Below are 14,461 nucleotides of genomic sequence, written 5' to 3'. Positions count from 1 at the left end.
GTACTACGCACATATATGGCAATTCCACCTCCTTTAGACCCTAGGTCAAGCCGAAAAAAGCTGTAGTTGTCAATCGTAATCTGCAAGTCATTGACGGCCGGAGTGAGAAATGTTTTTGTAAGGCAGAAAATGTCCGGGTCCAGATTTCCTACTTTTAGTTTTAGTTGACTTAATTTAATCACAAGCCCTCTGATGTTGATATGTAGAACATCAACACCTTTTCTGCCAGAAAAATCTATATAATTATATGAGTTCTTTACATTTGGGCCAGGGTGAAGCTCAATACCTCCCATAAATAAGAAAAATAGATTTAATAGTTTGCACAGGTATTTTGTGTGAAAGGATGAAGAGTGGCGAACCTTAGACGAATAGCTGAGCTCACAGATGGCGACATTTCTAAGAGCAGAATAAAGTTAGGAAGGAGTGCTGGTGAAGTAATGGGACAGAGATAGGTTTAAAAGGATACAATGATGGAGTGTAGAAGTGGCTATAAGCTGTTTCACTAGGATGTGTTGTGGTAAATGGAGCATCAAGTACGGACGACAAATAACGAGGGTTGCCGGTGGTAGAGTTGAGTGTGGCACTAGATATGGCCGGGAGGGACAGCAGTCGGATACACAGCAGAACTTCCATCTTTAAAATAACAAAGGTACACAACAGTTAAACACACAAGTGAAAAACGTACAGGTAGGCCGAACGCGAGAAAATGTCTTGCCAAACACTCGTCGCACATGTACGGCTTCTACGCTAGCGTGGATGTGACCTAACACTTCACTCTTTTTTTTCTCAATGAACATATTAGCGAACAGGGCAATAACCTGATCAAGCAGGTGAAGGGTAAAAACCTCAAGGAGCTGGTCAAGACGGTCAAGAGCTTCCTACAGAAGCTTCGGCTCCTTGCTGATGAGGAGCATTTCTGAGCAAACCAGGGATCAGTAGCTCAGGCAGACCCAAGGAGCAGCAGCTTAAGCAGGCCCAGTGAGTAGCAGGTCCAGTGAGTAGCAGTCCCAGTGAGTAGCAGCTCAGGCAGACCCGGGGAGCAGCAGCTCACAAGCCCCTGGCTGGGTGCTGTTCAGTTGGAGTTTGTCCCAGTGAATGAGAGGGTCGCCTCAACGAGACTTCGGGTCTCAGAAAAGAAAACTCTGACTATTGTCTGTGCTTATGCAGTTCAGAGTATTCGACCTTCTTGGAGACTGTGGGTGCAGTGCTCGACAGATTGCGGCCTACCAACTCTATAGTCTTACTGGGCGACTTCAATGCTCACGTGGGAAATGATTGAGATAGCTGGAGAGGCATGATTGGGAGGAATGGCCCCCCTGATCTGAATCCGAATGGAGAGATGTTTTTGGAATTCTGCACTAGTCAATGAATATCAATGACAAACACCATGTTCGAACACAGGGATACTCGTAAGTGTACTTTGTACCAGAGCACCTTGGGCTGTATCATCGGACCTAAGGCCGTATGTTCTGGACATTCTAGATTTGAAGGTTTCGTGACTGCAAGGATCCATACTCTTTGGTTCTTTCGGTAAAGTCACGTAGGTGAAAAAATAATAATAGAAATAATCAAATTAAATCACGACGTTTCGGAAGCAACACAAGCTTCCGTCATCAGGTGCGACAACCACAGTAAAAAACAAAAAATTACTGTAGTAGGCAAAGAGAGCTGTTTGTGACAAGCGATTATATAAGGTAAGAGGGGGGAGGAACCAGAGAAAAGAGATGTAGGGGGCGGGCGGTGTGGAATATGATTGTTCTCTCCAGGTGAGGGGGGAACAGCTGCCCTTAGTGGAGGAATTTAAGTACCTCAGGGTCTCTTTCATGAGTGATGGCAAGTGGGAGCGGGAGATCATCTTGCGGATCGGTGCGGCGTCCACAATGTTGCGGGCACTGTACCGTTCCGTAGTAGTAACGATTTTGAACAAAGCTCTTGGTTTACAGATTGATCTACATTCCCACCCTCACCTATGGTCATGAGCTTTGGGTAATGACCGTAAGGATGAGATCACGAGTACAAGGGGCTGAAATGAGGATTCTCTGTAGGGTTGCCAAGCTCACTCTCCATGATCGGATGAGAAGCTCAATAATCTGGGAGAGCCTCAGAGTAGAGCCGCTGCTCTTTCGGATCGGGAAGAGCCAGTTGAGGTAGTTCGGGCACCTGGTAAGGATGCCGCCCAATAGACTCCGCCTTGAAAACTACCGGGCACGTCTCCCTGGGCGAAGACCACAGGGCCAGCCCAGGACACGCTGGTGGGACTACGTCGCTCGGCTGGCCTGGGAACGCCTGGGAATTCCCCAGGAAGAGCGAGAGTATAGACCGCCCTACTCAACATGCTGCTGCCACGACCCTCACCAGGACAAGCAGATTGACATACGAATGAACAAACGAAAGTTAGATGTCCACGATACAATTATCATATTAGTGTAATCCAGTGACGTGCGGTGAGGTCAATGGCTGGGGAAGCACTGGCTAGTGTCAGAGCCAGATTCACACACTGAGGGGGGCGTGGCCTCACGGAGGTTGCATGGCCTCACTGAGGGAGGCGTGTCCTCACTGAGGGGGGTTAGACACGTCCCCCTCAGTGCGGCAGTGGTGATAACTGCCTCCCCTGGTACTTTTTCATTGCAGTTTCATGACAAGACCAGCGAGCCTAAATATCTTTATACACATACGTGAAATAGGTTACCTGGAGTATGGAAGGCGAGGACATGAAATTAAGGGGTTTACAAACATTACATTGGTGACATACTGAGATAGTAACAGGCACGCACTCAGTTACTGAGGGGTTGCGCAATCAGAGGGGAGGCTGAGCTCGTCGCTGCCTCACCTCTCGTCTCTTCCTGTATTTGCAGCGGAGCTCCGCAAATTTGGCGATTTTGACTATAAAAATTATTGGAATCGTACAGAAATTATATTTATAACACAGATCAGTGGAAAAATCTTAATATTAAATTTATTTTATTATTTATTTTTTGTACTTTTCGTAACAGCTATTTTCATTGGAGTATGACAGCTGAGGATCTGGCTCCCCCGCCTCTCCTGACCGCACGTCCCTGGTGTAATCCCATCCTCACCAGACGTGAATGATAGATAATTATAGCCAGTGAAAATATTACTTAGCTGGGGTTGGGGTGGGGGCGGAAATAATTTGTGGGGCGCACCTTTTGGAAGGAGCTGGACAGAACTCGCCTGTTGCCTCGTGCAATTTTCTCAAAAGCGGCCACCACTTCTTTCTTACGATTCCGCGAGAGCAGCCAGCGCGGAGATTCAGGCAGCAACCTGCAGTCGTGAACAAGACAATAAATTAGTATACACAGAGTAATGGCAGCCTTCATTCCTTACATATATACATTTGTTAAAACAAACATTATTCAACATTGCATAGTACAAATGTTGAATAATGTTTGTTTTAACAAATTAAAAGGCATTTGACAGGGTCCCCCACGACCTCATCTGGCACTCGTTTCGATCCCATGGAGTCCCTGAAACCTACGTGCATTGGGTGCAACTCCTATACAAGAACGTCACCAGTGCAGTCAGGTGTGCAGTGGGCATATCACCGCCATTTCCCATCAGCGTTGGAGTGCACCAAGGATCGGCCCTGTCACCACTCCTGTTTATCCTGTGCATGGACACGATCACTGCCGACCTGCACACGCCCCTGCCATGGTCAATTCTCTACGCGGATGACGTCCTCCTCTCAGATGAAGAGAGAGGAGAAGTGGAAAGACAAACGCGCCTGTGGAAGGAACGTTTGGACGAAAACGGGATGAGGTTCAACATCAAAAAGACGGAGTATATGGAGTGTGGCCCCCAAACCGATGGCACCATCAGCATTGACGGAGAAGATCTGAAGAAAGTGACGGACTTTAAGTACCTGGGCTCCACCATCAGCTCAGATGGTAGCATCACGACTGATGTGAGGTCACGAGTCAATGCGGCATGGATGAAGTGGAGGCAAGTCACCGGAGTCCTCTGTGATTGGAAAATGCCGGATAGGCTGAAGGGAAAAATTTACAAGACCATCGTCCGACCGGTGGCACTCTATGGATCCGAGTGCTGGCCAGCCACAACTGTACACGAACAAGCTCTCCACACCATGGAGATGAGGATGCTCAGATGGAGCCTCGGACTCACTCGATGGGATCGTGTCATGAACGAAGACGTTCGGAAGCGACTTGGTGTGGCCCCCATTGCGGACAAGATGCTTGAGGCAAGGCTTCAGTGGTACGGCCATGTGATGCGAAGTGAAGAGTCATCAGTGGCCAAGACTGCCATGCGTATTTAGCCAGAGGGCCGCCGTCCACGCGGACGTCCGAAGAAGCGATGGATGGATCGAATAAAGGAAGACATAAAGACGGTCAACGCATCCCCTGAAGATGCCCTGGACCGAGCCAAATGGAGAAGACAATGCCGAAAAGCGGACCCTGCGCCACAGCGGGAACAACGCTAGAAAGAAGAAGCATAGTACAAATGTCCTCGTCGATATGGGTTTCTTCTTACCTCGTGATTTTTTCACTTGTATCAAGAGATGCTTTACTCTCATGGGCTTTGCACACAGAATGGTGGTCACCCATTAAAGAAAAATAATAAAGGTTAGCACTACGGCTCCTACGTATATGCTCCCCACCTTCACCAACCCGCACTGGCCAGCGTGGTGAAGTATGGTCAAATAAACTACCATGACCTGAATGATGTGGGGCTGAACCTCAACGAACAGTGGTTTGGCAGAGCGCTGAACACACTCATCACATCAGAAGCACCTTCACTTACCAGTAGTAGGTAATGAAGATGGCGTTAGGTAATGTGAACGCAAGTTGCAGGTAGCGCCACGTGCGTAGGTAGTAAGCGATGCCAGGCGTTATGATGACTCCGAAGCTGAAGAACATCTGCAGCACCATGTGCACCACTTTGCGCTGGCTGGAGCCCACAAACTCGGTCACTGCGCGCAGAAAAAATATGGGAAGGCGGTTAAAGGCAGACACAAATATGCATAGCCAGCATTTACCGACCCGTGGCTTATGTGTTCGATAGACCCATTCACAGTCACGTTCATTACAGCAGGTTTAATCAGCCACATTTCGCCAGCTGATAGATAGGCCTGCTGACCGTAAAGTACTCATAGAGAGAAACCCCTACATTTCAGTGAGAGAATCTGAATATTCACTTTGGAATTAATGTTCCGATGTTGATGAATCACTGAACCATAGCAAGTCCATCATCTGACAATATGCATCACCCAAGGTTATTGAAGACTGCCTCTACAAACACCAATATATTTCTTTAAAGCCAGTTGGCTGACATGCACTTGGTGACAATGTTGAAATCCTGCTATTATTTAGATGAACCTATTGTTTTACCTGTTAACCTTTATCCGTGTACGTGCACACAGGTCACATTTTGTATTTAATCCTCACTATTTAAAACTGAACGACGGCATAATTTGCTGGATTCGTAGAGTAACTGGCACCCAGTCGTGAGATTATAAGTTGAAATTAGGGCCATGGCAAGCTGTGCCCATCATCTCTCTCCAAGGTCGGTTAAACGAGAGGGCGCTGGTGGAGCACCTTCTTTGTGGGAAGGCAACAAGACGGTCTAATTCTTTGCAGAAGAACATGGAACTTCCACCACTGGATCAGACTACTACATGGGAAGGGACTCTGCCCACAGATTTTCGCAACGACGCTGACATTTTTCATTTGAAGCCACCGCAGATAAATTCCCGTTGTTACTTCATACCATGCAATCCATTGCTCTGAGGCAAAACTCGGTGAGCGTTCTATGCAAATATTCTCCGGCAAGGGACACCAACTGGATTCTTTTTTACTATTTCGCACGTCATTCTTTGCCACTGTTTTGCTTTTAAGATGCACAGCGGCTGCATGGTTTTCCTTGACAAAAGATTCCCAGAAATATATTACACTATACCAAGTTTTAACGCTATAAAATAAGTAAATACTGAGTACTCCTCACCAGAGATGAACGTCGGAGATTGCTTTATTTTTCGAGATGGGAGTTAGGGTACCCAACATTGCGATGTTGTAAACACAGAGATGGGAGTTAGGGTACCCAACATTGCGATGTTTGTAAACAGAGATGGGAGTTAGGGTATCCAACATTGCGATGTTTGTAAACAAAGAGATGTAAACAGAGATGTAAACCCAGATGCCGGACCGTCCGCTAGGGGGCGCTGTGGGTCGTCACCACACCTCGGCGTTTGTTTTTTTCAAAAATTCAAAACGGCGTTGCAGTGAATGGATGCATTTTTTAATCGAATTACGTTCTCAAATTCATTGGCGATGGGAATTGTAGTAGCGTAAACATAGGACTGCCTATATCCAGTTGGAATCCACCTCGCAAGTGGCTGATTTGCACGATAGGTCACAATCTATTTCACTTCAATGACAAAATCCGATTTAAATAGGCTGCTGAAATGGCCTAAACATATAAAGACAATATGTGTGGAGCTTCACTTGATGAATACAGTATCTCGCAGGAAAAATGCGTTGTTCATTTGTCAATGATTGCAGCTTTTGAAATTATTTTACAGAATTGAACTTCCAAACAGTTTAATTAATGATAAATGAGCGTATGTGCACTTAAGAATCTATATATATAAAATCTCAAATCTGTCTGTCTGTGTGTGTGTCTGTGTGTGTGTCTGTTTGTCTGTGTGTCGCCGGACCATACGCAGTTTCATTGGACGAAATGTGAGGGATTTGCGAGACACGATTGGTCCGGCGGTTGCCCCTGGCAACGGGTAGCGACGCATTCGCTGCGGGGTGGACGCCATTTTTAATTCCCGTTAAAAATATGCGCACGCATTAACACGCGACTCTGAGGTAAATTCATCAAAGTTTCACGTCCTCTTCACTCCCCCCCACCACAATGTGTGCAATTACTATTATAGGGTCGGTAGATTATAAAATTATAGCGATTAGACAGTATTATTGTAGCACGGGGGGGGGGGGGGGGGACGGCACCCGTACCCAGCCTCAGCCAGGTGGGCAATTTAGGCGAGGCCGGAGGCTCTGCACGGTACTAGGCCTCGACACCCACCACGCGACTCTGAGGTAAATTCATCAAAGTTTCACGTCCTCTTCACTCCCCCCCCCCACCCCAATGTGTGCAATTACTATTATAGGGTCGGTAGATAATAAAATTATAGCGATTAGACAGTATTATTGTAGCGCGGGGGGGGGGGGGGGGGAACGGCACCCGTACCCAGCCTCAGCTGGGTGGGCAATTTAGGCGAGGCCGGAGGCTCTGCACGGTACTAGGCCTCGACACCCCACCACACTATAGGCCGTACATATTACTGCACAGCGGCCGAGGAGATCGTGGCTGGGGGGGGGGGGGGCAGGGGTAGCAGCCCATATGTGTATATATGTAAGGTTATTAAGAAATATATTTTTCACCCGGGCAACGCCGGGTACTTATGCTAGTGTTCATTTAAAGCAATGAATATCAAAAATCCTTACTTATTTTACCTTTGATAATTGCCCTGTTGCCCAATTCCAACGTGCAATAAGTACAGTGAGTTGATAGTGTCAGTCCGGTTACCAATGATTGCACAAAGGAACAACATTCCGTTTGGTTCTGCGCTCAAATTGGCTAAATTCCAGCACTCACAAGTCTAAATATTGCTTTGTCCATGTGGAGCACAAGGCAAACATAGCACAAGTCTGCCAAGAACAGGCGACTTTGCACAATGGCTTTTGTTGTTGTTGTTGCTGCGAGTAATTGATGCAATTTTGGAAAAGTCCAGACAATAGTGTACCAATCACAAAGCCGGTCGTCCAGCTGCCCATGTTGAATATCCCCTGTAGGGTACGCAGGGCGACGAACGTGGCGTAGTTGGGCGCGAGGGACACCAGCACCCCGGACACGGTCTGCAGCACGATGGAGATCAGGAAGCTCCAGCGACGTCCGAACCTGGCGGTCATTTGGACGCACACAAAGATCCCCCGTGTAGCCTTAACAGACTGTTGGGGCAAGTGCTGTTAGCGAGCACCTCTAAAGGACGGCACAAGAGGGTGGGTGGCCAATACCACGCCCGGCCGCCTTAAATGTCTCCCCAGTGACGATTTTAACACACCGCATCAGGTACTCACTTGAGGCTGAGTTGACCTAGGGGAGGCTCAGAACCGGTTCAGATAATCGTCACTGGTGTTGGCCGTGAGTGGGAATCGAACCAGGGTCGCCAGGTTTGTAGCGCAGCGTGCTAACCGCTACACTACCGCCCCCCCCCCACACACACAACGGCAAACATATTGCCCAACACTGATGGCAAATCTTGTGCCATTGGCCTTTGACGTATGTATTTGTGTATGTGTAATGACAGGATGACACCTGTCAAACTGTAGGGGTAATTACGGTTATAGCTGCATTACATAATGCCTTATTATGAAGGGGCGTATCTGGGATAAAGGTCAAGGGCAGAGTCAGTCGAGAAGCTCCGGGAACCAACCCGAAGGTTCCGGAAAGGGGGTGTGGCCAAAGGTGGACCTTGGTTACGCCGGGCAGATGTAAGGGGGACCGAACCAGAGGTTTGGGGCTGTTAGTGTGGGGTCCAGGTCCTGGTTGCGTCGCTGCTCGTCGTCATCTCTTCGACCACGTGGCTGTTCTTCTGCAAGAGCAGCTCCGTCGTTGCCGCTGTGCTCGTCGAGCAGCCAGCGTAGCGCAGGACGGAGATGGGCTGCGTGTTTGGACAGCCTCGGTGTAGCCGCGTTATGAAGGGTATCGCCCCGTGTGCCCTTAATAAAAAAGAAGCCTTCTACTAGACGTGTGTCAGAAGTCGCTCATTACATATGTATGCTGGGTCCAATTCTGTTTTCATTATATTTCAACAATTTTGGACTAAACGTAAATCACTCAAAATGTAATGGACTTGCGGATGACTATGTCATGCTCGTATCGGGTACATCTCCAAACGAAGTCAAACAGAATCTCCAACACGATGACGATTTAATTCAATATCAATTGTCACTACTAAAATTACTCCTAAATCATAAAAAAACGAAGTTCTTCTTCAAAAAAGATCCAGTTTAATTCTCTTCACCTATTACGGATATGAGAAACAACTTAATTAAACAAACAGGGTGCTTAAAATAATTGGGTGTACTAAATGATTCAACACTTACATTCCAACTTCCATATTTATCACATTTCAAAGAAAATATAATCAGAAATAGGGCTTTTAAACAGAAACAAAAATAGTTTCCCATTCGAATACGCCTTCAAATTCTTGAAACTACCATTCTTCCACTCTTTGACGACTGTGCTTACAGATCAGCTACTAATGAATCACTAAACAGACTAAACCAACTTCATCATTCTGCTCTTCGATTTGCATTGGATGATGCTTTTACCATACAGGACCCACCATTGTGGCCTCTACTTAAATCCAATCTCAAATCACTTGATCCAAGAAGAAATCCAAATTGGGCCCTGTTCATTCATACCATCCTTATTGACAAATATGTGCTTTACATAGCTAATTCATTAACCCCAATGTCAAATCTAAGAAATCTAAGACGTCCATCTAATTGCCTTTTAACTATCCCAAGAGCAAGAATTGGAATAGATGACGAAGCATTTGCCGTTGCAGCACCAACGTTTTGGAAGAACCTTATTTCTTCCCTTAAAATAATAAATCTTCTTTAAAAAAATATTCTGAAGCAGAGAGTAGTGCTGGATACAGCCACATTAGCGTGATCTGTAAATGTAATTGTTAGCAATGTATCGATCTTCAGTTTAAATGGCCAATTTTATTGAGGGACTGAGTGTGTGTTGTCTTGGTTTCGTCTGGGACTGTTTTTGCTGTTGTTTTACTGTCTTTCTCAATTTGGGAATTGTTTATGCGATTTTTACTTATATACTTTGTTTATTTAAGGGGGCGCCACGGTGGTGTGAAGTTATCTTCCTTGCCTGATATACAGGAGGTCGTGGGTTCTATCCCGACCGTGACGCCTGCTGTATATTTGGAGTTTGCGTGTCTCTCTCGAGGTGGTCGCGTGGATTTCTTCTCTGGGTCCTCCGGTTTTCTCCTCCACATTTAGAAACATGCATGGAGATTATTTAGATAATTTTGCTGCCATAAATGTCCACATGATAAGCCACTTTGTTGCGCTATCATTTATGGCCAGGTTGCTTCTGAAAAATAAGTTAATACCTCAGTGGGCTTTATCTGATATGATAAATATAGATTAGTTTTATTTGTATATTTTAAGTGATTTGTTTACCTTTCCTAAACTTTGCACTCCTATCGTATTTTTTACTGTTTGTTGTTGTAGCGTTCTAACCCGCCCCTACTAGAAATTTGTGAAAAAGTGCTTTATAGCTCATCGGATTCCTTGAGTATTAATACATATTCTGATTCTGATGTTTCGCATCGAACTTAGCCAACCGTGGTAATTGGAGGCGATGTGGTCATTATAACTATCTCTGAGAGTGAACTGAAGTTCGTGACGTGGGCACCTGTCAGAGATGTAGCCCATGATGATGGCTCCAAGCAAAAAGCCCAGGTTTAGAAGGGCCTGGGCGAAATCGAGAAGCCAAGCATTCTCACAAACGAGCCCGAACTGCAAGACAGCACAAGCAAAGTACAAGACGTCAGCACACACACACAGCACAAGACGTCAGCACACAAACAGCAATACATCAATTGAAACATGTACAAGAAAAATATGCATGTATGTATGTTGAACTTCTTTCGCACCGTACGTAGCCAACTGTGTTAATCTGAGGTGCGGGGTAGGACAACGTCCAAGATATATACTTAAGAATATTATCCTAACTGTAAAATATAACTGCTCCAATATTCATATACTGAAAAAGATTATTCTCACCGTGAAATATAATTTTTCCTATATTCATAAATACGTTTTTGTTTGTTACAACAACCGTCAATGCAATGTTTTAATATTGAAGCACGCGAGCTACAATCGCTCTATTTCGTGGACTTCACCTCCGTGACGATCGTCGACTCCGCCTCCTCACGGTTAAATTCCCAGCCGAGGTCACAGGGCACGAGGTGGTCGGACAGGGACGCGTTGGGTGGCCACCCAGCTCTGAGCCCCAGCGCGGGCGGCTGGCACGAAGAGGAAGAGGAGGAATTCAAGATTGCAACCCACGATGTCAGGTTGAGCCGCTTGCAGCGGAGGTCCCATCCGAACCCATGGGCAGCGGCGGTGCGCGTCTCGCTCCAGTTGCCACGCGCGGCTGCCGGGCTGACGCCGCAGTGGGGGGTGACCGCTTGCCGCGTCTCTGGCGGGTCCTTGCATCGGTGGCGGGGCACTTGCCCCAGGAAGAGTACGCCGAGGTACTGGAATGAGAAGACGGTGCAGGGCAAGCAGAGCATGACGAAGACGCGCTTCTGATAGGGTCCAAACTCCCCGACGTCCCTGAGCAGGGCGTCAAAACTCATCTCGCTCTCACAGCTCGATTGAATATAATCCACTTCGGACGAGTTGAGAAAGTAATTACTGCTGAGCTGTTTTACGAGTTTTCTCGAAGGAGACTTTTGCTCAAATTCATGCTGTATTAAGTTATGGATAATAATACGCTAATACAAAACAATCCCCAGTGCAGTGTGTTTGTGTGTTCCGCTTTTTCAGAAACTAATCGAATAGATGTCGCATCTATGAGAGAGCAGTATTATAAGCAAGCTGTGACTAATTCGAAGACTTAAATGATTCGTTTTTTTATGTTAAATTAACTTGTGTAGGCTGATGAATGTTGCCTCGGAAAGTGTAAGTTCACGCAATCGTCAAATATGTCACCGATGAAGGCTTTGAAAGTGAATTATACATTAATTATTGAAGTGCATGTAATTATTGCAAGGATTTATAAATCACAATGGAACACTGGGGATAACTTCTATAAAAACACGAATGGACATTTTAACACCCACACGTTAATGTACAGCTCTAAAAGATATTTTTTTGGCCACAAGTGTTATTGCAGACCGCTGAAAGGTGCTGCAAAGAATGGGTGCACATTGTGTGGGGAATGTGTGACCAGTTAAGCCAAGTCAGCCAAAGGCTACGATGGCAACCGCATACCAAGAGCAGCCACAGTGCTTTTGGGTGTTGCCGTTCGTCGTTGATGACAACAATCAACTCCCAGTGTTGCATAATACTTTGACAACTGCGTAGGCCTGCCATTTTAACGATTTCCCCTCTTCGCACTCCCCTCTCAATTTTCACAACTTTTGCATTAATTATATGCTCGGGTATGGCGTTAGATGCCACCAAAGTCAGCCGATCGGTAGATCGCGAGCGGTGGGGGTAAATTGTTGATATTCGCAGCGTCACAGAGTTGTCCAGAATGCCCTCGAGAGCCTCGAGTGGCTCTATAGAGCTCATTCTGTCAGCAATGGTGGCGAAAAAGCAGTGGTGTGAGCAATCAGCCCTCATCACCGTTATACGTATGAATGTTGAACTTCGTTTGCACCGCACGTAGCCAACCGTGCTAATCAGAGGTGCGGGGGAAGGACTACAAACTAAATACTAAAATAAGTTCAAGGAATTAGTTATAAATCGAGATTTTTTTTAAGTGCATAGCTTCAGTGGCTTCCTAATATCGGACGGAAGAGCGTTCCAGACGGCCGCAGAAGCGCATCCGAAAGCGCGTGATGCTGTGACCGTCTTTGATGGCCAGCCAAAAGCCGCCACCACCGACAGGGAAGGTTTTTGGATGGGACGAGTTGGGCTTTTTGAAGCCACTTGAGCGCTTTGGCAAGCTGCGCTGAAAGAGGGAGACCCGGGGCAAGTGTGATGAGAGGGGGCGGTTGGGGTTGTGCGGTGATGGTGGCTGGAACCATGGAGTTGGGTCACATTTGGGCCGAGCCTGATGAGAAACCTAACAAGATATTCTTAGAGTTGTACAGCATCGTTTAAGGCAATAACGTACAGTGAAAGTGCCTCCGTTGTGGACATACCCGTAGTGACATTTGTCAACGTTTGAAACACGACACCAAATCCAATGTGCCGTTAATGGTGACCGAATATTAGTAGTTTTCTTGTTACCGATGAGATGTTTTATTAAGAGAGAATGAAATGTCAATTACCACGTTGTTATTAAAGATTGGGCGATGCACGTGCGACGTAAACCGATCAATGCCCATAATTCTGACAAAAATGTGCTTCGTGTACAAAGTGCCTTTGTGCAGTGCGTTGTCGCCACAGGTAGGCGCACTGCAGTAATGAATCGCATGGGCTGACGGGGACGCATCTTTCAAGGTGTGCGATTGAATGCATAGCGAACGGTGCTGAGGCTGCCGGGATTTGAGAGTGTACTTGCCGTATGGTGACGGAAGTCTGAAAGGCCACATTCATCGTCGTACAGAACCGCTCGATTGCAACAAGTTGCCAGGGTCTGCAGCTCCCCCCACCAAACATAATCCATAGGGGAGACTAATAGCTCAGAGCAGAACAGATTAGCAGGGAACACGAGAACCTGCATGGTTGGTTGATTTTAGGCTAACAATGCTTCGTCTTTGAGTTGTGTTGCAAGAATAAAAATGGTTGTGGAAATAAATGATACAAGCATTTCACGCAAGGCAAGCAAATCGCTAAGGAATATGTTGTAGGTATATTTCGTAAAGCGGTGAATAATGAAATGAATTGGGTGGGGGGGGGGCATACACAAAGATGGATCATTTACACCGGAGATAAAACATTTGCAAATAATGGAGGTTTGTCAGCTTAAATCTTGGCCGGGGCATTGCAGACTTTGCAGTTGGAATGAAGTTGACGATTGGTGGGATTAAATATATTTTTTAACAAAGCTTCTACACCCCAATGCAATTTAGATGTGCATGACTGTGACCACGATGCAAGATACTCGAGTTGACGATGGAGATGGGCTCTCGCATCTTTGCCCCAGGTTTCAGTCAGAACTTAGAGCGTGAAGGCATTTGAGGAAGGAATAGGTTTCATCCAGGGGTCTAAGGCCATCAATAGATTGATGACGAACAGGTTTTTATGGAGTACTGTATACGAACCCCTTTAAAATATTAAAGGTTAACATAATGCTCAGGCAGGTGGGACCGTGGGAGACAGGAGCATATTATTCTGGACTCCTTCTGGTCTTTAGATACTTCTGCATGCCTGATGTTAGAAACTTTGCAGCAGCATAGGGTTAAGTGGCTTTAAAGCTCAGAATCTGGCAAGAGTTGCAGATTTAGCTAGGCGTAAGAGGTTGCTCCGAATGCGTGACAGTTGGGTGCAGGTTAGAGAGCCATTGAGTGGCACCCAGGGGATGTGACCAGAGACTTAAAAAGTTAAAATGAGGAAGGATTGTTAAGACATTTTAAACAATTGAATGATTATCATGGATCTTACACCATGTGACATCGTCGTATCGCTGGAGCATGAGCAGATCTTGGAGATCAACCGAAAGCTCCAGCAGAAGCGATGGCAATGTATAGTGGCATAAGCAGGCACAGCTGTTA

At 46.3% G+C, this 14,461-nt stretch overlaps 1 protein-coding gene across 2 annotated transcripts in view; it reads right to left on the bottom strand.

Moving 5' to 3' along the window:
- The window catches only part of LOC133346967 (solute carrier family 22 member 3-like), a 28,207-nt gene extending 13,830 nt beyond the window's left edge, over positions 1-14,377 (bottom strand). The window contains exons 1-5 of one of the 2 annotated variants that reach the window (XM_061558816.1): positions 10,973-14,377; positions 10,483-10,586; positions 7,784-7,938; positions 4,777-4,945; positions 3,165-3,282 (exon numbers count right to left, since the gene is read on the bottom strand). In XM_061558816.1, coding sequence (XP_061414800.1) covers positions 3,165-3,282; positions 4,777-4,945; positions 7,784-7,938; positions 10,483-10,586; positions 10,973-11,431 — 1,005 coding nt within the window. In that variant the 5' untranslated portion in view covers positions 11,432-14,377. The remainder of the gene's footprint in view (positions 1-3,164; positions 3,283-4,776; positions 4,946-7,783; positions 7,939-10,482; positions 10,587-10,972) is intronic. The other variant, XM_061558815.1, reaches the window with a different exon arrangement.
- Between the last annotated feature and the right edge of the window lie 84 nt (positions 14,378-14,461).

The sequence above is a fragment of the Lethenteron reissneri genome, chromosome 25 (genome assembly GCF_015708825.2).
Source record: "Lethenteron reissneri isolate LAM-NWPU_2019-01 chromosome 25, ASM1570882v1, whole genome shotgun sequence".
NCBI lineage: Eukaryota > Metazoa > Chordata > Hyperoartia > Petromyzontiformes > Petromyzontidae > Lethenteron > Lethenteron reissneri.
This window is presented reverse-complemented; position numbering and strand designations above follow the sequence as displayed.